Source organism: Anopheles maculipalpis, chromosome 3RL, assembly GCF_943734695.1.
Source record: "Anopheles maculipalpis chromosome 3RL, idAnoMacuDA_375_x, whole genome shotgun sequence".
NCBI classification, from domain to species: domain Eukaryota; kingdom Metazoa; phylum Arthropoda; class Insecta; order Diptera; family Culicidae; genus Anopheles; species Anopheles maculipalpis.
Window position 1 is genome coordinate 9,187,548 of NC_064872.1, and position 23,287 is coordinate 9,210,834.

At 40.4% G+C, this 23,287-nt stretch overlaps 3 protein-coding genes across 3 annotated transcripts in view; all 3 read right to left on the reverse strand.

The window, feature by feature from the left end:
* LOC126564152 (protein PALS2) overlaps positions 1–23,287 on the reverse strand; it is a 536,462-nt gene that overhangs the window by 83,708 nt on the left and 429,467 nt on the right. The window lies entirely within an intron of this gene.
* On the reverse strand, positions 5,749–6,624 carry LOC126565743 (replication protein A 32 kDa subunit). Its single transcript, XM_050222950.1, has 3 exons — positions 6,433–6,624; positions 5,928–6,354; positions 5,749–5,838 (listed from the first exon to the last, which is right to left on the reverse strand). The coding sequence occupies exons 1-3, from the start codon at positions 6,509–6,511 to the stop codon at positions 5,757–5,759; spliced, it is 588 nt and encodes a 195-aa protein (XP_050078907.1). The 5' UTR covers positions 6,512–6,624; the 3' UTR covers positions 5,749–5,756.
* Positions 17,453–23,287, reverse strand: part of LOC126564707 (homogentisate 1,2-dioxygenase) — a 650,355-nt gene continuing 644,520 nt past the window's right edge. The window contains exon 6 of the mRNA XM_050221799.1: positions 17,453–17,464. The gene's annotated coding sequence lies outside the window, so the exon portion shown is untranslated. The remainder of the gene's footprint in view (positions 17,465–23,287) is intronic.

Sequence of the window (23,287 nt, forward strand, 5' to 3'; positions counted from 1 at the left end):
GATTTCACCTATTTTTCTTGATTTCCAGTTGTTGATAAAAACTTCTTCTGTTGGAAGGTTATCTCTTCTTCTTTCTAGATCCAACCTTCTGCATTTGAAGACTCTATGCTGTCCTGTGTCTGGGCTGTTGCAAAGATTACAAGAGCCGTTATCTATAATCTTTTGTTTGTTGAGCCAGTAATTGCTGTAGTCGTGGCCTGATATCAGTCTATTAATCAGTTTGATTTCTTTTGGCAGTAACTTCATATTGTGATGCCACATCCTTTTTCCTATCTTGTTTTGGTATTTTTCATATTTTTTGCCTTTGACTGCACACATTTCTGCATACCAGACCTCTGTCTCTCTTTCGGCCTTTTCATGTAGCATGCTTATGGCATCCTTCAAACGTATCGTGTTGTTAATTACTAGGTTGCTGGTAATACCTTCTCTGGCTAATTTGTCTGCTATCTCATTACCATCTATGTTTACGTGACTGGGAATCCACTGTATTCTGGCCTCGAGGTACTCACAGTTGTTTATGATTCCACTTATAATATCTTCCGTGTATTTTTCTCTTGTAGCTTGCTCTAGTATTATGCATGATGATTTACTGTCGGTGTAGACTATTGGCTTTTTGATTTTTTCGAGAGCTGCATATTCCAAGGCTTTTTTTATGGCGTACAGTTCAGTTGTGCAAATTGATGCTTCATTTTTTAATTTAAAGGCTAGTTTTTGCTCTCCCTTGTTGTCATTTCTAATATACAAGCCTATTCCACAGCCGTTGCTGGTTTTGCTACCATCTGTGAATATTTTAAGTTTTGAATCGTCATTTTTAATCATTTCTGTGCTTAGCTGTTTAGCTATTATGGGGTTGCAGTTTTCTTTGCTGACATTCAAACCTGGAACGTTTGTCCTTATGTCAATGTAATGGTAGTTGTTATTTAGATTGTTAAAACTTATCTTAGTTATTTTTTTGAAAATGTCTACATTTTCCTTATATATTTGTTCTATTGCCGAGCTTCTTTGGTTGTTGCTTTGATCAGGTACTTGGGCTAAAATTTGAGCGTTCCTTGAGGGTTGCGCTGTGATTTTGGCCAGCTGCTTAGCGACTATATATCTACTTCTTATTGGGAAAGGAAATTCAGCAGCAATTGCATGTAAGGAATTAATAGGGGTAGTCCTAGTGCACCCTGTCACTCTTCTCAGAGATTGGTTTAGAAGTGTGTCGATGGATTTGAGTTTAGTTTTTGTGGCATTGAGGCTAAAAGCTATTCCATATTCCATGCTTCCTCTGATTAATGCTCTGTGAACTTGTATGGCCTTTTCCGGGTCAATATGATTTCTAAAATTGCATATTGTCTTGATTGCGTTAAGTCTTTTATGTGCCTTTGTTTTTTGTTTATCTATATGTTGGTGAAACTTTAATTTACTATCTATGGTGATACCCAAGAACCTATGTTCTTTGGTTTTTTCCACTCTTTCCCCTGATATTTGTACATTTACGTGGAACTTGTTGTTGGGAAACGTCATAATTTTGCATTTCTGCGTGTTGATTTCTAGATTTAGTTTTCTAAGTGTTTGTGTTAGCCAATTTGAGGTTCTTTGAAGGGATATTTCGACTGCCTTTGGTGTTATCCCCGTTTCAATAATTGCAAAATCGTCCGCGAATTGTAGCACCTTGATTTTATCTCTATTGATTTCATGACAACCGCTGGTATAAATGTTGAAAATGGTCGGTGAAAGGACATCCCCCTGGGGGATACCATTTGATACCCTTCTTTTGATTTGTTTGTCGTCAACAGATAGTTCTAAGCTCCTATTTGTGAGAAAACTGTTAATCCAAGCAATATCCTCTTGGGGTATCATCATTGATTGCATTGTTTTTGTTAGCTCGTTAGTAACTACACTATTGTAGGCATTTTTTACGTCGATAAAAATTACTCCAGTGTATTTTTTTTCCCTGTTATTTTTGGTGATCATATTGATCAGAAGTACCATCATATCCATGGTTGACTTATTTTTCCGAAACCCGAAACTGGTCTCGGGCAGGAGTAGGTGTTTCTCCAAGTGGTTCGTAATGTTTGCTAATATTGCTGTGTTGGCCACTTTAAGTATTGTTAAGAGCAGTGCTATTGGTCTAAAATTATTTACGTCATTCAAATCTTTGCCGATTTTTCCTATTGCAATTATTTTGATTCTTTTGAGCCTATTTGGTACTTTTCCTATTCTATACATATTATTAACTTCCTCAATTATTTTTGTGGCTATTTTGTCGTTTAAAGATCTTAATGTTGCATATGATAGTCCATCAACACCTGGTGCGGTATTCTTTTTAGATTTCAAAATTGTATGCCATAAATTAAGATTTAAAAGTTCCAATTCGCTGTTATATACTAATGTTACGTAATTTGTTTTAGTTTTAAAATTAGGAAAGTTATTTTTTAAAAATTCTTTGGCATTATCAGGGTTTGAGTTGATATAATTAGTGTTTTGTTTGTTGCCCCTGTTTCCGTGACATTTGTTGATTATCTTCCATAGTTCCGTGGTGGAAGTGTCAGTATTTACTTTAACCAGCCATTTTTCAAAGTTTTTACGTTTTTCTGTTTTTTTTTGAAATTTGAATTTGGCCAAATCCCTCTTAAAACTGATATGATTGTCCAGGGTTCTGTTTGTATTATATTTTTTCCTGGCCTGATTTTTCTTATCCCATGCTTTTTGAAGATCCTCTGTCCACCATGATTTAGGTGTATGATTGCAGGTTTTAGTATTGTTATGAACTATTTTTTGTATTTCTTTAGTTAGGTTGGCAATATTTGTCTGATCTGTGCATTTGAGATGCCTTATTTGTTTTTCTACTTCCCCTTTGTTAATAATTTTGTTTTTAGTCGGAATATTAGGGCCTTGCGTACATGTTAGAATTATTTTATGCCCACTGTTGCCAATGTGTATATCTGTAACTGTTCTGTTAGTCACTTGTACTAGCTCTGGTGATACCATAGTAAGGTCTATCGCAGTGTCCCTTTTGTTTGGATCGCTACTTACAAATGTTATCTCTTTATCATTAATTAGAGTCATATCTGAATTATTAATTTCGTCTAGTGTTACTATACCTTTGGTATCCGTATAATGATTTCCCCATGATTTGTGATGAGCATTAAAATCTCCAGTTATGATTGTCTTCCTGTATCTGTTTGCTACATCAAGTATTTTTTTTAAGGTTATGCTGTAGATTGTTTTTGGCGTTGTTGGTTTGACGTAGGTAGATATGATGACTGTGTTTGTGTTTTTAATTTTAACACCGACTGTTTGTATACAGTTGCTGGTGTGGTGTATGTGCAGAGGCTCAAATTTGAATTTCTTTTGTATTAGTATACTGCTCCCTCCGTACCCATCGTCTCTGGTTTGATAGATGTGGTGATAGTTAGGGAATTTTATGTCTCTTGCGGTATTTTCAGTGAGCCATGTTTCTTGAATGCACACAACGTCTATGGTTTTGTCTACTACTATTTTTTTTAATTCGTCATTGTTTTTTTTTTTGACCTTGGATATTTACTTGCATAACTCTGAGGCCTTCTAAAAGTCAGAGGAACATTGTGTGATCTAGCTATTTTTATTGTTCTTGTTTAAATTTTGAATTTGAATTTGGTTGGTTGTCGTGTTGTTTTTTTTTTTTTAATTTGTGTTGTTTGGTGTTCTTCTACTTTTTTAGGGAAAAGATTGACCCTTTCTTCAGCAGAAAGTGGTCTTAGTGGTATGGTAGTACCGTCTTGTCTTTTGATTACTAATTTTTTTTGACTGATTTTTGGGGTTTCATTTGTTTTGGATGTTGTAGGTTGTTCTGTTTGTGATACTGTCTGTAAGGTTGTTTCGATCTGCGTTATTGAGTTATTTTCTGTGTGGGTATTGTTTTGGTTTTGTGTTTTTGTCTGTGAGTCAATTTCGTTGTTTGTAGTGTTATTTTTTGTCGTATGAGCGTATGTTTTTTCCGTTGTCGTAAATTTTTTTGGGGGCATAGGGCACTGCCTACGTCTGATGGCTCTTGCTTCACTATACGTGAGCCTGTTTACCGTTTTTATTTTCTGTATTTCTGCTTCATCCAAGTATATGGGGCAGCTTTTGTTTAAAGTGTTGTGATTGTCCCCACATGATACACATTTTGTTTGCGTGCATTCATCCTCGTGCACAGGTAGACTGCAGGTGGCACAGGTGCGTTCACCTCTACACCATTTTTTTGTGTGGCCTATTTTAAGGCATGTGGCGCAACGCATTGGCTTGGGAATGTATTGGTCGACCAAGAGGGGATATAGCCCAAAATCAACCGAACGCGGCACTTTGGTAGTATTGAAAGTAACGATTGCAGTTTTAGTGTTTTTTAGTTCATTTTCCACTTTTCTTTTCATAATGTTCACTTCAATTACTGTTTGGTCCTTAAGGCCAGCAAGGATTTCTTTCTCAGACATAAATTCTATGTCCGGGCACCGAATTACACCTTTGGTAGTGTTAAGGGTTGGATGCTCATACACTCTCACTATAATGTCCCCTTTAGTGTCTGGAATTTTATTTATTTTTATTGCTTTTTCTGCCATTTTTTCGTTTTTTACTTTAATCAGCAGTTTTCCTCCGCGTACGCGGCTCACTTGCTCCGGTTTGCTTCCTAAAGCATTTTCTATAACTTTTTGTAATAGAAATGGGTTGCACTTTGTAAGGTCCTTGCCCTCTGTTACCGATTCCATCACTAGCACTTTTTCTTCTTCGACCGCATGGTTTGAAATATTGTAGGCCATGTTTGTTTTTTTTTCCTACTTTTCGCTTGGGTTCACCGAGTTCGTTCAGTGTGTCGAAATAGTTTCTGAGGGGTATACCCCCCCCGGGATCTAGGACCCCCATCCTTATTTAAAAATTTCTCCCTTTTAGCGCGTTTTTTGTTTTGTCGGTTACTATTTCAAAGGACTGCCTCAATCAGAAACAAGATGTAAAGATGATCACTTTCCCTTACACTTTATACTGTAGGCGTTAGTAACGTAAATTTCAAAAACGTGTGTGAGTTCTTCAGTGTCAGACTGTCGAATGGCAACAAAAATACAATTCGCTATTGGGCTGTTGTTGTGACATTTCGCATACCGGTGCACAGTGTGCGATCCTGCTGTAATAGATAATGACAACTTATGTGACATTTATTCGATTGGTTTTTTACTTGTTAAAGTTAGGAGTGAAAAAAAAATTTCTTCGTTTATTTATAGAGGCTTTGAGTCTTAAAGACTACTTTCGCCACTCTGGAGTGAAAAACCTGTTTGTTTGATATTTTGCATTTTATTTTTTACTTATATATGTTAAAATTATGAACCGTAGTATTTTTGACCAAAAATATACACGTTGTGTTACGATTGCCTACCGCGTTTTCATTTTTCCGAATTATAAAGCAAATATCTTTTGATCTGTTCGTCATATTTGCATGAACTATTTGGCTAGGCAATCTATACATCTCATGTGTGTACGACTTCCCTATCAAAAGATATTAAGAAATTAAAGTACTAAACTTACCCATGCAGGCGGTCATTGACAATATAATGAATTAAATCATGTTTTTTCTTTGTAGTAAATCATGACCATATGAAAGCCATAGCGCTCCCGTACCTTTCTATACTTTTCACAAAATATCTCAATTTCCTTCAATGTACGATTTGCTTGAGAGATTAATAATTGGATGTTTATTGTTTAATTATAGGAATGGGAAAGAATAAAACGAATAAGTCAAACGCAACCAAATGACGTGCATTTTATGCGTCCACACAAAAGAAATGATCGGTATCGACCGTGGTGTATATCATTCCTTCGTTTCCCATGTGGTCAATGATGCTCCTGGAAGAAAAATAAAAATAAGCCCAGTCATTTTCGATTGCTAGATGGAAAGTCGGATGGATGTCGTGCCAAGCATCTTCGAAACTTACTGCAACTCGGATGGATTGATGTGAGTAAATTTGGCCTGCAACTCCTTGCGACTGATACCAATATCAGACACATGACTTTTGATAGCTTTGTACACAGCCAGCTGCTTCCCGTTCAACCCAAGCGATGCACCAACCGAATCCGATTCCATAAATCCACCGTTCGAGGTGGCATTGGCGTTTGTATCCAATCCCGGCTCGGTTTTCCGTTTGCTATTCTCCTCACCCTTGTACCGTGCGTGCAACACCTCCAGCAGATGGGTGGTCAGCTCGTTCGGGGAATCGATTTGATCGATCTTGAATATCATGATCGACTTCTGTCCACCCTGGTTGCGTAGCGATCCAACCACCCGTGCGTACGACTGCGGTACAATGTTCGGTGCGCTGGAGGCATTATCATCCTCGATCCACAAATGGCCATCAATTTGACCTGTTACAAGAAGAGAGGAGAGTGAGGGATGTGTGACGGTTGGACTGATCGAATAATTTGCTATTCCGTAGGGAGTACCTGTATGATCTTCTAGCTGGTACGTAGCTTTGGTTGAAGAGTAGTCGACGTTCCGTACGATGGCCACCAGCGTTATCATCGCATACTGGTGTCCGAACAGGGTTATTCCGCCCTCCGGTGATTCTAGAATTTGCTCAATGACGAGCGGCAGGACGCCTTCGGCTTTGTTCTCCGAACCGGCACCACCGGATGTGGTCGTGTTAAAACCACCTGCACCAACTGAAATACGATACCGGAGGTCAGCGAAAAGGGACGAGATGAGTCAAAAGCTACGAAAGGTGGTGTGAATCCAGTAAATAGAACTTACAGCTATCGTTCATGTTGGCTAGCAGTAAAAACAACACAACAAGGATTTACACGAATTGGCGCTCAAACACAACTTTGGTATGTGAATGGGTTGGTTCATGACATGCAGGGTTTTTGACAGACCGAACCGGTGTGACAGGTCGAGTTGCTGGCTGAAATATTTCAAAATGTGGCGGGAATTTCAAACGCGATATAACATTAAATTATTCATTAAACGTGATAAAAATGATAAAAAATAATTCTGGAGGATAGCTACAACATATTTGAAGAAGAGTTTTTACTTGAAACAAATGAAACAAATATGAAAAGATTTTTCGTATTGAAACATTTCATAACGATCTTTCTTGCAGACGCATTCCTGTACAGAGTTGAGATATCCCAAGTAAGGATCGCGATCTTCATGTACGTAGTAAAGTTTTGCTATACCAAATAAAATATCAGTCGAATCTGGATACCGCCAACAAGCCCAGCATTCAACACTGTAGCCGTACTGTCTGGCAATGTCGTCTAATCATGCGGTGCGCTGTGCTGGCACATGTAATATTGGCAAATTATTTATAACGCTTCACACAATTCCCCTAACTAGGAAGCTGCAGGTGTAACGATACGATGTAGTCGGCGAGTCTGCCCGGCAGGACTGGCTACACGCAACGAGGATCTGTTCCCATCCCCGGGAACGGTTTTCCCATTAGAATGTCGCGTCATTAGTGTAATACATTTCGAGTGAGATTAATTTATGGTGATCGGTCTTCATACGGGGAGTAGTGAAATCGACCCATGGAAAAGGAAACACTTCCAAACCAGACAAAATCGGCCCCGATGATGATCGCGAAACGATGTACGAATGTTCGATCGAAACGAGGTGGGAACATACGCATAACATAACATACGCTTGAGATGTATGCTGTCTGCCTGTGTGCGCATCTTCGTTTCTCCCTGTCCGCGGGGCAACAGACAGCAGGGGGATATTTATATGGGAACCTGAAGGAATCTCTTCCGGGGACTGCAAAACCTCGCAATGCTCCACTTTGTTCGATTCCGTTGCGTTGCCGGGTTTTGCCGATGTAGTCGGTTTGATCAATTTCTACTCCACCGTTTGCAAGCATTTAGTCACGTTGCTATTAATTTTAATCCCGATAGCCTCTCTTTATCTCTCTCTCTCTCTCTCTGTCTCCGCGTGGCGATCATTGACGCAGAAGCGGGGGCAGAATTGGACGCGTGGTGGTGGTGTATAATGGTGCAATTACCTTGTGGAAGATAATGATGTTTAAGCTTGTGACACAATATCGTACCATTAGGCTGGTCGGAAGAAATTTATATCAGGTGGGAAAACATCATATTATAGTCTATTTTACTTGGATGCCAAAGGAGAGCTCTTGAAGAAGAGCTCCAAAAATATGAGTATCTTGGTCTTTGTCCAAATTACATCTTCAAAGTTGGAAGTAGATTTTCCATATCCATGCTGAAGTTATAATGTTGCAACTTTTTCCCTTTCTTTTTAACTCATGTTAGGATCAAACACGGGTAGACAGAAGCGATCCAACGGGTGGTAATGGACCATCGTGGAGGCAAATTACTCACACGGTGACATGATCTCGGTGACACGCAACATGAGCGGTTAGGTTGATAAATTGTTGGCAGTTTTCTTAACTGCAGCGCCCGAGCACCAACTATCGGCAGTTCGTTTGATCTGCTTTTGATTTGTCTGGATGATGCGTGTTTCTATTTCTATTAAGCATGTTTAGTTTGATGCTGTATGCGGTACTTGATGTGGTGAAATGTAGTGGTAGTAGAAGAAGATTTATGTTGCAGCATTTGCAGACTTGTAAGGGACTAAAGAATTTACATTGGGTGTACCAAAGGGATCTCTATTCACCAACATAGAAAAGACGAATCCTTTTTTTCTTGTAACACGAGTTACCAACAGTAATTCTTCTGATTCAGAAATAGATGGCGCCTCCTAGGAAAATAGTAGACATTTTAGTAATCCATTGGATTTATACGGAAACACAGCTATCCTGCAAAAAACCGTCTGCCATCTGAAAACGGGAAGTATTCAAAGTTCTGGTAAATCTTACCGACAGCTTCATTTGCATATTCTTATCCAACAACATTATGCTTCTTTGTCGACACTATGTACTCCTCGTACGATCCCTAGAACAGCAAAATCGAGATCAAAAGCCGATAATTCAATGCCTAATTGACTTGTTTTTCAGCTCCACTAGCCCCAACAGATCCTCGACTTCTTCCACTGCACAGCCACGATGGCACGGATATTCTGTCCAGCTTTTCCCATTTTGCAGACAACCCGCTGAAGGCACCGCAGGCAAATTAAACGTCATCCGTAAATGGACGTCAGGACCAGTGGTTGGGGTTGGGCGCGAATTTTACCGTCCTGTTCAAGGTAACGCAGCGCACAGAAACACAGCCCTTGGTAATGGAGTTTTTTTTTTGCTGTTGCTGTTGCTGCTAGTATGTGAGGGCAGAAACAGCTGCTAACCTGCGTTAAATGGGTTGAATCTGTGAAATTCGTTCCGTACATTTGTACGACCGGCGGAAGAAGAAATATTTTGCGTTCGTGCCGATCCATGCCCGTATTGCATCCGCCGTTGTTGGGAAGCGATCCAATTGTAAGACCGTAGCTGGACGGGATGAAAAAAATGTGGAATCAATTAGAGTCTACAGTTGGGAGAGCGTTGGAGCCTTTGGACAGTAGGGACGTTCTGTGTGTTGTCAGACGGATGAATTGAAGTCACCGAAGTTGGAATGGAGATTGGGCGGTTGCGTATAAAGTGAAGATTATTAGCCTTATTTGGTTACACTTTAATCAAATGAGGGATGAACGTCCACAACAATGGGAAGAACAGAGAGGAACTTGTAGGAAGAATGTTTTTTTAAAATTCTGATTGTTTAAGTGTTTTGGTGACTCTTAATAGTAATCAATTTGACAGCTGTTCAGTACCAGTACTTCTAGACTTGAAGAAATATTCAACCCAAATAAGGAACCGCTCTTTGTAGAAAGGCACTTTATTGTGCATTTAAAGACGAGTCCGTTGTCCAGTTATGCATTCCATTCCGAAACATGCTTGTTCGCACCAGTCGATCACGGTCAACCATCATAAGGTACGTGATGGTGAACCATTTTTGCTTTGTACGGTCGGTTCCTTTTCATCACTCGGAAGTACATTTCTGCTTGTACTATAAATCGATTAAAAGAAGAAAATGGGGACCAAAGCAAAAATTACTCAACCAACCAGAACTCCAACCAGCACGGTAGTAAATAATCAAACAGCCAATTAACAATAACTTATCGAGCGGATGTGGAGAATTGGTAGTAGTGGTTTGTGAGGGTTTTGTAAAACCTCGAGATGGAAGAACACGTGCGTGATGTGGTGATTATTTGCACCGACCACCCTGGGTGAGAAGTCACGCAGGGAGGTGTGCATCCGTTTGCTGTGAGGATATTCAATTATGTTGCGCTTTTGCGAATGGGGCATATGGGTATGCGAGATGCGTGTTTTTAAATTGCCCTTTGCGACATGGCTGACTGACTTGAAGGTTTAAAATATACTCAGATGGTTTTACTTCACCATTTTATAGAATTTTGTATAGTAATTGTTAAAAAATTTAATTAAGCTAAGACGAGGAAGATTTACTACGAGGAAGCTCTCGAAGGTCCTTAAATACTCTTCATATCCGGGTGTAAAATGTTTGAAAACAATGTCCTTTACTAATAATATAACTCTTTATGAACGATATTCATCAAGTTTTGACAGTAAAATTTTTATTGTAACTTTTTTGCAACTATTAAAAGATGTATAAAGCAATGTTTTTCATGAGAATAATATTGTATAACTACCGTAACTCCTTTTGGTCCAACACAACGACAATTGCTCGTTCCCTAGTTCTTTCTAATACAATTCGAATTTTTTATTTCACGTCTGCTTCTTGAATGTCTTGAAATTGAGTACTATTTGTCAGTTTTTCGGAGGTTTTGGTTATCGTGACCCAATAAATGGGTGATCTATGTTAATTATAAGCAACGTTTGGCACACCTATAGTATAATGACATTGATGTGACATTTCACATCTAGATTTAGTACATCTTGGTGACGGTAAGATTCATATACATTATCTTGTTGGTCATTGAAAGCTTAGCAGAGGATATTTGAGCAAGGAGTCGTTTAAATAGAGACTAAGTTTCGATGGTTCGAGACAGAGACAGTGATAGGTCGTGAACACAAACTATTTAACTTCAAATGGAGATCCGTATTCCCTGGCTAAGATCTGCCAAGGAGGGAGGTTTTTGAGAAAGATCCTACAAGGAATCATCAACTGATGTGAGACCTAATTATGGTTGGTTATGGTTAAGGAATTATAAAACTAGCGATGTGTCAGTCGTTTGTCTCAAGTCTCAGGATAGTTTTAGAATTAATGCTATGAGTTTTAAAACATTAAAAAACCTGTGTTAAATTTTGCAACATTCATTAACGCCATCTATTGGTACTAAAGTGTCTATTTAGCACTTTAGTGGGTTGAATAAAAATCATCGTTGAGTAAAGAATTTTGTCAGAAAGGTTGCTGAATCCGAACTCACGTGTATGATTGATAAAAAATCATTACTAAACATTCTCTTCGATCTGTTTGTCTAAACGAGCGATTCTCATAGGGTACAGTAGCATCGAGTATCCATGAAGAATTAGTAAACAATTCAAGATGCACCCATGATCATAATAACCGCCACCATTCGCGCATTGTAAACTGTGCATCCTTCTAGCGAAGAGAGGAAAAATCCCCGCTACAAAAGGTTGTCTGCGCCATAAATCATTCTCCAACAGTCATAACCAACAGGGAGAAAATTTGCAATCACTAATTGACACAATAAACTTTTAATGATAGCAATAGCAGCAGCATCAGCCAGCCGTCCGTCCGTCGCATGTTTCGGTCGTTCCGTTCGCTGTTCACTCTATTCGATTCAAAAACATTGACGAAGTGGTTTGAGGTTTTCGTGCGTACACGTGTGTCCAACATAATGATGATGATGATGCATACATCCCACTTGCTTCGGTTATGCACGAACCAAGAACAGGCCGGGTAACAGCGAGAGAGACCTGAGCGGCTGACATAATCAAAACAAAATCCACGGAAATGTGACGTACAACGAGGTCGAGATCTATATTTAGAACAGCCGAGAAGTCGTACGTGCAGATGTGCATCGTGATTTGCCGATTGGTTTGTTAGTTAATAACTAATGCATTTCAACGTGCAGCACCACCCGCTCGGTGTAGAAGCTGAACCGGGGGGGTTTTGTTTTGTTTGTTTCCATTGCGCCTTGGGGCGCTCATGGCGGGCAGGTGCTCAACAGTGCAGAACTGCCCTCCTGTTGGAAACATGTTCATTTCCTGCCCCGTACATACGTACAGCAATAGAGGGCCGCTAAGCCCGTTTACCGACTGCGGTGGCCAAACCGCGCAAAGATGATCTATCGATGTGGCGATAAGAACCGATCGGTTGGTCCAACTTTTACTCGCTAGCCCCCTTTTCCAGAGACGGATCCAGAGTCGGAAGATTATCGGATCGGGTTTTGTGTATCGGAACGCGCCCGCACGAATTGGCCACATCCCGTGGGCTATGGGTGGATCCCAATAGCTTCTCCACCCGAGCTTTTCTGGCTTGCTGTTCTTTCGCTGTACTGCCCTCAGGGGGGAAGGAGTGCGCGCTCGAGTTGCAGCGAGCTTTCATCGGTGGATTTAGGTTTGCGAGGGTACTTTCCATCGGTGGTCGGCCGGACTATCAGCTGCAGTTGATCTTAAGTAAATAAAAGTGGCTTATCTTGTGGTTCGCATTCAGCGGTCGGGTTCGGCGACGTTGTTCGGGGTGGTAAATTTGTAAATAGAGTTATAAAAATCAATGAACCGGAAAATGGATTGTTAGCTTTGTGCAAAAGTATAGCGAGAGGAGGGTCGCCTTATCGTACCTAGTGCAAGGAAGAAGCGAATTCGCTTGCAGTCCGCTGGGATGGTGGGAGTGCAGGATTGGAAATTGATTTAGAAAGCATTTATTTGCGTGGATTGCTGCAGCCGAACAGCTCCAAATGGGTCTACAGGATTGGCTTCGGGATTCGATTTATGTAATAAAATTATGGACTATTTGTTGCTAATACACTGTTATTTTCGTTGCTTTTGATTGGGAAGTGCTTAGCGGAAGATATTTTCATATCGGAAAAGTGATCTTTCGCTTGAAGTTCTGCAATGTTTTAGGGAAGTTTAATTGCAAATAAAACGTTTATTTAGACTACAACACTTTTTAGTACATGGTGAATGTGTGAAATTCGGTTCTTCTTTCATTAATTAAAAAAAATATTCCAATGATTTGATCAATAAATAAATAAAATTAAATAGTTCTCGAATATAAAGCTATATTAATTTAAAATTAATTAGGTTAAAATTTGATAAACCTTTAAAAAAGCCCCAAAAAGACAAAAGTCCCAAATCGTTAGCGCGGAATTCATCGTTGTCGTGGACAGTAAAGGAAAGTAAACTTCCATTAAAGCGTGTCTGCATTATATTTGAAAAACAAAGAAAAGATCATCCCCAACAAACGGTCCGAGCGTTCCGATTCGTTTCGGTATCATCCTAACCTTTCGCCTGCGGACATTTGCCATGGCCAGGAGGCATCGAAATTTGCAAAACGTTTCGATTAACTGTTTTCGTAAGAATGAGCGAACGAGACAAAGGATCAGAAAGATAAGTTAAAAGGGAAGGAAATACAATCCCTATTGGCTGAGAATGAGGCGTCCTTTTCAGTTTTCCAACTGCTGCTGCCATCAAGGGGCACGATTTTGTAGCATCCGACTATGTCGACCGATCGCAAACGATCGCCTCAACCCCCTTCTAACCCACACCCCCCCCTCCCCAAACTTTAACGCCTTTTTCCCGCTCGTATGAGCGCAGCATTGAATCGCTACAGACCTCCTCCTTGAGGTTAGAGATTTGTAAAACGATTTGTTTGTTTTCGTTCGGATCGAAAGACAGTTACCCTCCCCGGTGGTGTTGCACAAAGTCACAAAACACACTCGTCATTATATCTCAGCGGTCTCGTCCACCACAGTAGTTCAAGATAGTTTACATGCGTTTTGCGTAGACCGAGCTGTCCCAGAAGGCGACAGGAGAAGTTGTGTGAGTGTGTAATCCGGGAGTTCCAGACGACTAGACGGCTAGATACGCATCCTCCCTAGTGCGAGGGTGCGTTCCCACCAGGGTGTTCCCGGGACAGAGAGATGTGGGCACGATTAGTAGTAAAAATTGGGTGTCTCGTTTTGTAAGGAGGAGTCCGGGTAGAAAGGGCAATCCCGTGTTCTTGCGACAACTACGAGCGACTGCCAGAGACCAGCCGATACGAACAGCGTGCACATTTGTATCTTAAACGTTTTCGAAGCAGAGCGAGAGAATGAATTGCAATTGCATAAGGGAGACACGGAACGCACCGGTTCCACTCCCATGGTGATATTTCTTTGGATCGTCTTCCACCGTTGTGAAGTTGATCGCGTTCGTGGTCACTGCAAATAAATATGGTAAAACGTGTGGCCATAAACACTCGTTTTCATTAATTTTTATTTGGCTTCCTCGAAGTTCAGCGTTCTGTTTCGATCCAAGCACCGTACCAGAACTGCAACCGTGCAGTTGCGAAACTGTGGCCCACTAATGGCTAACGGCAGGGCATCTAAGTCCGAATGTCCACCAAGCATCCTCTTAGCTGCAGCGTTGCAGCAGTGTAAAGAGAGATTGTCTTCCCAATTGCCAGCAGTTAAGACGTTCCCGGAGTTTCGTGGAGGTTCCCCCCGGGGCAGTTATACTTTAATAACAATAAAACTAACGATAATCGTCGCGGTGAGCCAGAAGAAAAAGGTAGGTTAAATTAAGCGAAATTTTCTATCGTTTGGCTGCGGGCCATACTGAGATGGGGTGAACTAGGTCCGTCTTGTCGGAGCTTTGTGAAGAAAGAAACACGTATTTTATTTTCACGCCCAAGCAATATTTGAAGACTACGAATGGAAGGAGGTGAGCGTGTCCCGAAGCCAGTGGAAGGCAAACTGCATTATAGATTTTATTAAAGTTAGCCAAATGTCTGTAAAATATCCATTAAATTTAAATTGACAACACAATTTTTACAGATTGTACAATTCTGATAGGTAACGTCGACCATCTATTGGCTTTCTAGAGTCCTGCCCTTGTTTGTAATAGTAGTAATAGTAATAGTTCATATATAACGCAAAGTATGTACGTTGACTATTGAAAGGCGCAATCGATTTTTTTATTACAATAAGTCCATTTTTGGTTCCAGTCTTGTTCATTTCAATTTAGGACACATTTACTCATAACATTTCATAAGTTAAGGTTTTGATGAAAAATCATTTTGAAAGTAATAAAGACGCGACGACACTTTGCCGGCCACTGCACCTGGAAGGACTGGGTGGGAATTTTGGGATGGAGCTAGACTTTCTATTTAGCTATGAATATATTTATATTGATCTTTGTTTATGCCCAGTGTCGAAGTGTCGAGTGGTACGGTATGCGGCTGTGCTGTTGCTGATGATGATGATTATGGCGTTGCTGACTGCTAATTTGTTCCGCACGGTTCGTCACTTAGGCGTGCGATTAGATCTTTTGAATGTTTGGTGGTTGGCAACTGCTGGAGCGTTTCATTTCAGTGGCCCTACATTTAGTGAGTGCTTTGATTTAATGAAAAAAAAAACACATAATGTAGTTTTATGTTTGTGGCAGACATGCAGCAAAAAAAACTTCTTTTATTGAAAAAAGAATAATTTTTATGAAGAATAAAATAAATTAAATTTTAATCCTTGTCCTTTTTTCATAAGCAAACAAATCAGGAAGAATGTTTTATTGCCTCGTAAATCGATCCATTCTTTCTGGTTCTGGTGTAACGGCCTTCGCCATTTACGAGGTGCTTTCCATCAATCAATCCGCCACCCAGTATCCAGCACCTTGCTGCTTAATCCCCAAATTGATAGCAGAATAAACAATTCGTATCGAAATCGGTAGCAGAAAAGCCCTGAAGGACACCGAGCTGTGTGTGACGCTGTTTTAATTGAGTAGTTAAAAATCATAACTACGGCACAGTGCTTCCTTATGTGGATTCTTCCTTTGGTACAGCCAGATACAAAACCACCACATTGAGATAGGTCACCGTCGCTCGCCAAGAACTAATTAAACTGTAACAACAGCGAAAGCGAAATCCAGTTTCACAAGTTTGCCGTTTCTGCGGTGCAGAATACAGACCCCTGGGGCAGGGGCTGTACTTATCGTTTAAGACCGAATGAAGGGTTTGGATGGGACACAATTTATGCACAAGATTTGGAGACCAGTTTAGCCAACGCGCGTGTGTCTGTAAGAAGGCAAAGAAACAAAAAAGGAAGATAATTTGATATCAGTATCTGTTACCACCACGGCCACCACGGCTGCTAGTGAGCAGAAGGGCGCATTCGACACGTGAAAGTCTGCGATGAGCTCGACGTTCCAGTTCTACACTTCGGTCCAACCCATCACAACCGATAAATCTTAAGGGCATCGGGCTCGTGGAATCAATTACAGGGTCTCCGCGCTGTGTGTGCGTGTGTGTACGTATTGTTTATTTGGAGCAAAATAAATATCATGTCACATAATTCTCGTTGCGTTTTGACAGTTCTAGGACAGCACGCGGGCATCCTGAAATCACACCTTTACCAAGGGACCCGGTTTCGATAATATTCGGTTGTGGCGTGTGTGCGTTTTTTTCTTATCTGTTAACCATCCAACTTTCATAAAAAAGAAGCAATCCGTCCACAAGATTTACCACCGAAAGTGACCGCGAAGGTTAACGATTGTTGGCGGGTTTTTGTGCTCGCATATTCAATTTATTTATTTGCCAAAATTACAGTTCGAACACTGAGACTTATACACACACACACACACACACACACACACACACACATACATACGGACGATCGTGCAGGATTTATTGGGGTGGTACATTTAATTGTTTTAATCACACACATCGCATCGTGATCGCGTCGATCGCGGTGGGGGAAGAAATCCCTTCAAGGTTCGGAAATTGATTCATCCAATACAAACAACCACGGAAAAACGAGGCATTTTCACTGTCGCTGGAAAATGAAGTCAAAATCTCTGCCCATATGCTTGAGGGTCGAAAACACAACACGCAACATAATTCACTCGATGCTTCAAGAAAGATTATATGAAGAGTCCTTGTTTTTCGCTATTCTTGGAGAATCGTTCGGATACGAAACGGATCCCGGAGGAAGGAAGTATATCTGAAAAGCTAAATAGGGTCCTACCGTTTTTTAGCCAGCTCCAAAAAGAATTGTTATCAAGGAGGCAAGCAAGGAGGCTCGTTCGAGAAACGAAAGAGTGCAAGTGAAGTTGCACACAAAATTGTACCTCAGCGTACATAAATAATCCATTCTGCTGTTTCTCTTTTTGTCTTGCTTTGCTGAGTCCTTCTTTGGTTCGTTCGTTTCGGAGCTTTGCTTTTTCTTTCTTTCTCTCCCTCAAGGATCTTTCCTGTGATCAACCATACCCTACAGGCAGGACGCATGGCTACGGAGGGGACGATGGGTCAAATTTTACGGCCCTTCAATTTACCTTCCGTTATGGTTCAGTTAGCATAATCGAATTATCGGTACTGTAGAATTAATTTTTAAATGCTGCTGGACTCGTTGCACTCGTGTGGTGGTTTTTGTTTGCCATCCTCACTGCGCTCTGTTAGATTTATCCTTTTTGCTTATCGTTGGCCCTGCTGAAGGAGAGTTTCACTTTACCCTAGTGTGCGCGGTGTATATTGTAACAATAACTCGTTTATTCATTTATTTATAACCGTAATTTCAACCGACATGCATTTCATGATATATTGTAACTGTTTCGTTATCGTACTGGCCGTGTACGAGCGCGTCCAGCAGACAAATACACGCATATCTGAGAAAGCTTCTGGTGCGGTCTAGGTCCGTCCTGTGTCCTGTGCTGGCGAATTTTCAATGGAGCAGTTTTTGAAAATTGAAAACCGTTAAATTTACAATTACATTCTTCACGATTTGTGCGAATGGTTTAATGGAAAGCGGCCGGTGCTTTGACTTTTGGCAGCCACTAGTTGCCCACTGCAACAGGCAGAAGGATGTGAACGATTGTGGGACCAGGTTGGTGAAGTTTGCGATCTTTAGGATCTCCGTTTGACTACTGAAAATTGGATATTGAACGATGAAAAAACTGTATTTAATTATGTTATTTTTATTTTGTTTAACAAAAAAATTCCTGGATCAATATGGCTATTGTTTTGTGTAGAAACGCCTGGCAGTATGCAAGTTACCTCTATTTTTTAAACTTTTTTTTTAATTTAAATTTGTTTATTTTTTAAAGTCATCTTGGGGTGATGATTGGTTACGGAAATTGCTAATTGAATTTCCTATAAAAACCTTTTACATCACAATAAAATTAAAATGAAGCGTTTGCATATCTGCCGGCGCTATATGGTATTGAATATAAATTTAATTTATAACCTAGTGTAAATCGACGTTGGATTGTATGAATTTATACTTATTTATTAGTTACATTCTATTTATTTAGAATGTCTTTTTTAAGAGCTACCTTATTACTTGAAGATCATGTAAAAGGAGCCAAAATCAATCACATTTATTATTCAGTATGACGGTACGTCGCAGTATTGTCATCAACGTTAAACCTAATTTATATGAATAATAATTGGCACAGCATAAAATTTTATTATTCATAATTATTGAAATTTTAAAATTAAGTTTGTTTATTTGTTAAATCCTAACGAGTGCATTGCGGATCATTTTGAACTACCTTTAAAAACCATGCTCATATTCAAAAGAGTGCCACAATAAAAAAGAAATTGCATATCCTCAGGCGATGCGATTTCTTATCTAAAAAAAAATCATTGCTATTATGCAAGTGTAATATAATTTCAAGTTGAATCTATCCAAAATATCGAATTTGAACAAGCTTCATGAAATAGGTTTAATCAGCATAACCTTTTTTAAGAACTTTTATGCATCGCTTTGCGTCTAAAAATCGACCCAAGATAGTCTTAGCCCAATCTTTAGCACTTCTGGAAAAATATTCAAAATTCTCAGTTATGAAGATAAACCTGTACAAACCCAAATTCTTAATAATGTAGATAAAACTGTTTTAAAGTCAAATAATTATAAGCAGTAATTACAGCAATATCACATATAATATTTGATATTATCAAATCAAATTAACTCATTTGGAATGTATTACCGGTTCGAAGCACTTCGATAAACTTAATTCGTATTTCAAAAATTCGAACAAGGGTTTTCGTTGCCTTAATCCCGCCGATACTAATCAACCATTCCGATTATTCGAAAAATCTCCATCTCGCATGGAATCTGTTTTACCGCTTGCTTTAGCATATTCGTATTGTTTTGCTCATTTTCATACACATTACAGTGAGCTTAACATGTCGAAAGAATGCAACAACGCTTACCTGTTTGTTTCATGTCGATCGGTTGAACCCGATGTAGTTTGGTGGATTTTCATGGATTTTTATGACCGTATTGTATTTCAACAAACAGCTTAAAGCTCATCTGGCGCATGCGATCTTATGAGGTTTCGGTAAAGCGGATTTGAAAATGAGTTTTTTACAATTTTACAAATATATGTCCCTCTGAATGGCGTAGAATTATTTAATTATTTTAATCTTCTTTATTAAATTTGGGATAAAATATTAACAAGACATTTTACACTTTAAAAAAACTCCAATGCGTCCCATCCCTTATGGTTAACCTATTTCATAACTTCAGCTTGAGACAGTTTAAACCACCGACCGTTTATATATCGTCACGCATTGGCCCACAAAAAGGGTCTGGAATGTTGTGTATGAAGCTTTTTGCTTCTTTTTGTTCATTTTACCTCGTTTTCGAACGCCTCATCGCCTCTGGTGTGCAGACGGTTCCCGGACGTGCTCTTAACGCGGGCTGCCAGCGTATCGTTACAGCGCGACGGCTGATGTTCGTTGGACTCGGTTTCGGTGTCATAAAATTTAGCATATCAATAACATCAATCAAATGGAATCAATGCAACGCAAAAATGTTGAACTGCATGCTGCAAGCTGCTGGTGTGCGACGAAATAAAAAAAGAAGGAGAGAAAAACCTATCACACCAGAAAACCCCCGAAAACCTGGGATCGTCCTGAAGCACTGCGAGGAACCACAGCGTAAGAAAGCAAAGTAAAACTTGTGGCGAAGTGTGCTTTTTAGCAAAGATATTTCCCCGGGAGCGATTTGGCGATGGGCCACGATGGGCCCGTTTCTTCGGGAGAAGCCCAACGGCAGTATGGTGTTACGAACTCCAGCGGATTCGGTTTGATGGTTGGGCACAGATCGTACACAGCAGATCGTATTGTTTATGCATAAAAATAAAATTTTAAGACTTTATGCTACAACAACGGTAAAAGAAATATTTTGACATGATTTAATCAAATTTATTTCCCTTCACGAATCTTTGTACCTCTCGGCGCGCGTGTTTGTGTGTGTGGCTCTGTTTTGTATGTCGCTTACTGTACCGTTTTCGATTTACCTTTAGTACCCAACGCATTTACTGCGAACTTCTTATCACAACCAGGGCATACAAGACCGATAAAAAGGAATAGCTGCACGTGACAAGAGTCAAGGACTCGGAAGACTTTTATTTGTCCCTTCGGGGTGTGATAATTAAAAAAGAGTAGAAAAAATAGCTGGTGGGTCACTTTCGATCCGCTTAATAAATCCTTCGTTCGAAGAAATTTCCCCAAAAGAGTGTGAGGGAGAAATAAATAAAACAACTCAGCAGTATTCCTGGAAACGGTTCGACGAGGCGTTACAACGACGAGCTCACACTCTCGTGCAGAGCTCGCGTAATGAAAATAATTAACTGCCAAAGATAGCGAGCGACACCCGATACTCGTGTCCTGAAAAGCTTGGATGTCCTGGCCAACTTCAACGGCAGCAGCAGAAGTCAAAGAGTAATCGGTTCGATAAACTATCATAAATTTATTGACATATCGTACCGAAAAGGGATGCCAGGCCAGACCGGTGGGGATCCTTTGCTGGTGGTCAAACGGTTGAATAATTTGCCCACTTTTTCATTGGGTACAAATTTGAGCACATTTTCACCGTGGCGAGGCATCGGGAGAACGCTCGATGGCCGTCCGACCGATCAGTTCCGCTTGATCGGTGATCGATGAAGTACGCACGATAAGCAAAACAGTACAACAACAACGGCAAAAAGTAAAACCCTTTCTACCGGTATGCGATGGGAATGCATGGGAGATGGTACAGGTTGCAGATAAAGCCGTCGTCGTCGTCAGTTGCGCTGTTGAAGTCGATGAAGATCAATGAAGATAACGCGCCCTGCGTGGTCATGTTGCGTTGGATAATTGATCGATCTTTTATGTTAATACCGCTGCGCTAGTGGGTTGAGGGGGTATGTGGGATGCTGTGCAGATGGAATGTGGGTGGTGTGGAGATGAGGATTATGAGGATTTTTTCTCAGGGAACATGGCCACCGGATTGCAACCGTTTTATGGCCACTTTCGTGCGCCTGGCTGGTTGAAGTAAAATGTCACTAAACTTGCGATGACTAGTTACTGAAGTGCCGAGTGCGTTTTGTTGAGCAGGGATCGGTGATACTCCCTGTGCAAAGCGTTGAACTCATAAAGCAGATTACGATCCGGCTGGAAGGTGAGACAAATTATGAGAACGGTGTAATGAGCGACCTTGAGGAAGAGTTTCAATTTTTATGGCCTTACTTAATCATTGTATCAGAAATGATATAAAACTGTTCTTATTTATGGATGGAGATTGTAGTGTAATAATTTTTATATCATAAATTCCAAAGATTGGTTTATTTAGTCGTCTTTAAAAAACAACTTTTGAAGTTTTGGAACGATTTTCTTCAATTTAATAGGATTTTTTTCAAAATTTCGGTAGAACGGTCCGGCAGTATTGCTAGACTTAGAAACTTGTTAACATTGAAACGCTAATGATACAGTTTTGAACTCAAACATGCTCCAAAACCATGGTGGATTAAAAACAAATCAAAACATTGGATTGGCTTGTTCCGAGCTTTAAACCACTATGCAATGGAGATTCTAATGTGACTCTTTATCCGAAAGCACACAAAGTCAAAGACCACGCTGCATCTCAACCCTTAAATGGCAATATTGTAACCTATTTGAGCATTAGGTAATCGTTCTACCGAATCGTTTACGATGTCGCGGTAAGCCCGTATGCAGATGAGAAAGACCTACCGCACAGTGTTACTATAAACCACACGCACACACACACACATACACGAGCGATTGTGGTACCGAAAATCTAGCCCTAAGTGGGAGTTCTTGTATACCATTCTGCTTAGGATTTGTTCGGGAAGCCTCTTACACATTTAAGAGTCGGTTTCTCGGGTTGGGAAGTAAAAATCAATAATAGCCCTTGTCTCCGGCTATCAGTCTGCGCGGATCTTAATGGGCATGTTAGCAAGATTTAAAGAGAGAAAGGAAGAGGGAGACAAGCAAACAGGGAAGGGACTCCTATTTTCCCAGGCCTGTTTAGAAATCTGGCAAAAGACACTGATTTGCGTTGTGGTTAGAAGTGGGGGGTTTAAGCGAAAATAGAGCTACGATCGTTCCGGATCTCTGCCACTCGCGTACACTGCCCCTGTCTCTGCGCTACTCCCCTCGGGGGATGGAAAGATACGCACACACAAAGCCTACTTAGCAGGGTGATAAGCGCCGGGTAATTGGAAAGCCATAACGACGCATTGACGGTCGTCGAAGGAACGGACCCGATCACGATCATTACGCCAAGCTCGAGCGCCCTGTTAAGCCCGTGCTGATGATAGTGTACGATCATAATAATTTTATTTATTGCTGTATTATCTCGTAGTGTAGGGGGCCCTACCGCTTGTAGCGGACAATTTTGTTTGTGTCACAATAGGATAGTTAAACACAATGTTTGTTCGTTGCGAGCGGTTTCTGCTTGGATGCTCGAATTTTGGTGAATGTTTAAAGGAAGGATTTCTCCGAACATTCTAAGCGGGACACCGAGCAAGAGAGATATCGAGTGTGGTGTCGGTACACAAGCTGATCATGCTCGTCCCGATAGAGGAAGACGCACCTGAAGCACAACTTCGACTTAATTAAGTCGATGAAAGTCAAGGATATTAGAGGCTCACGAACGAAAACGGGCCTTCATTTGGTGACTTACACTGTGCTTTGGCCTCTCCTAGTCTGTATCGCACTGTTTGCTATTGAATTAGCAGATTTTACTTTTCATCCAACTAACTTCGTACGGTTGTTTGTGTCTCCTGGTCCTGTTGCATTGAAACTCCTTTCTCCATTTACCGGCAATACGGTCTATTGCAGATGGTATTTAAATTTTTCATTCCTTCTTCAATCGGTCGATCACAATCAGTGATTTCGGGGCATATTGGGCATATTGTTCTGCATTCGGCTCAAG

What these genes read in the sequence shown, in the direction of transcription:
- LOC126565743 (XM_050222950.1), bottom strand. Translation starts at nt 6,511, where the DNA reads ATGATAACGCTGGTGGCCATCGTACGGAACGTCGACTACTCTTCAACC. An exon ending in CCAGCTAGAAGATCATACAG is followed by an intron (nt 6,355 to 6,432) that starts GTACTCCCTACG and finishes TTCTTGTAACAG; the next exon opens with GTCAAATTGATGGCCATTTG. An exon ending in ATCAATCCATCCGAGTTGCA is followed by an intron (nt 5,839 to 5,927) that starts GTAAGTTTCGAA and finishes TTTTTCTTCCAG; the next exon opens with GAGCATCATTGACCACATGG.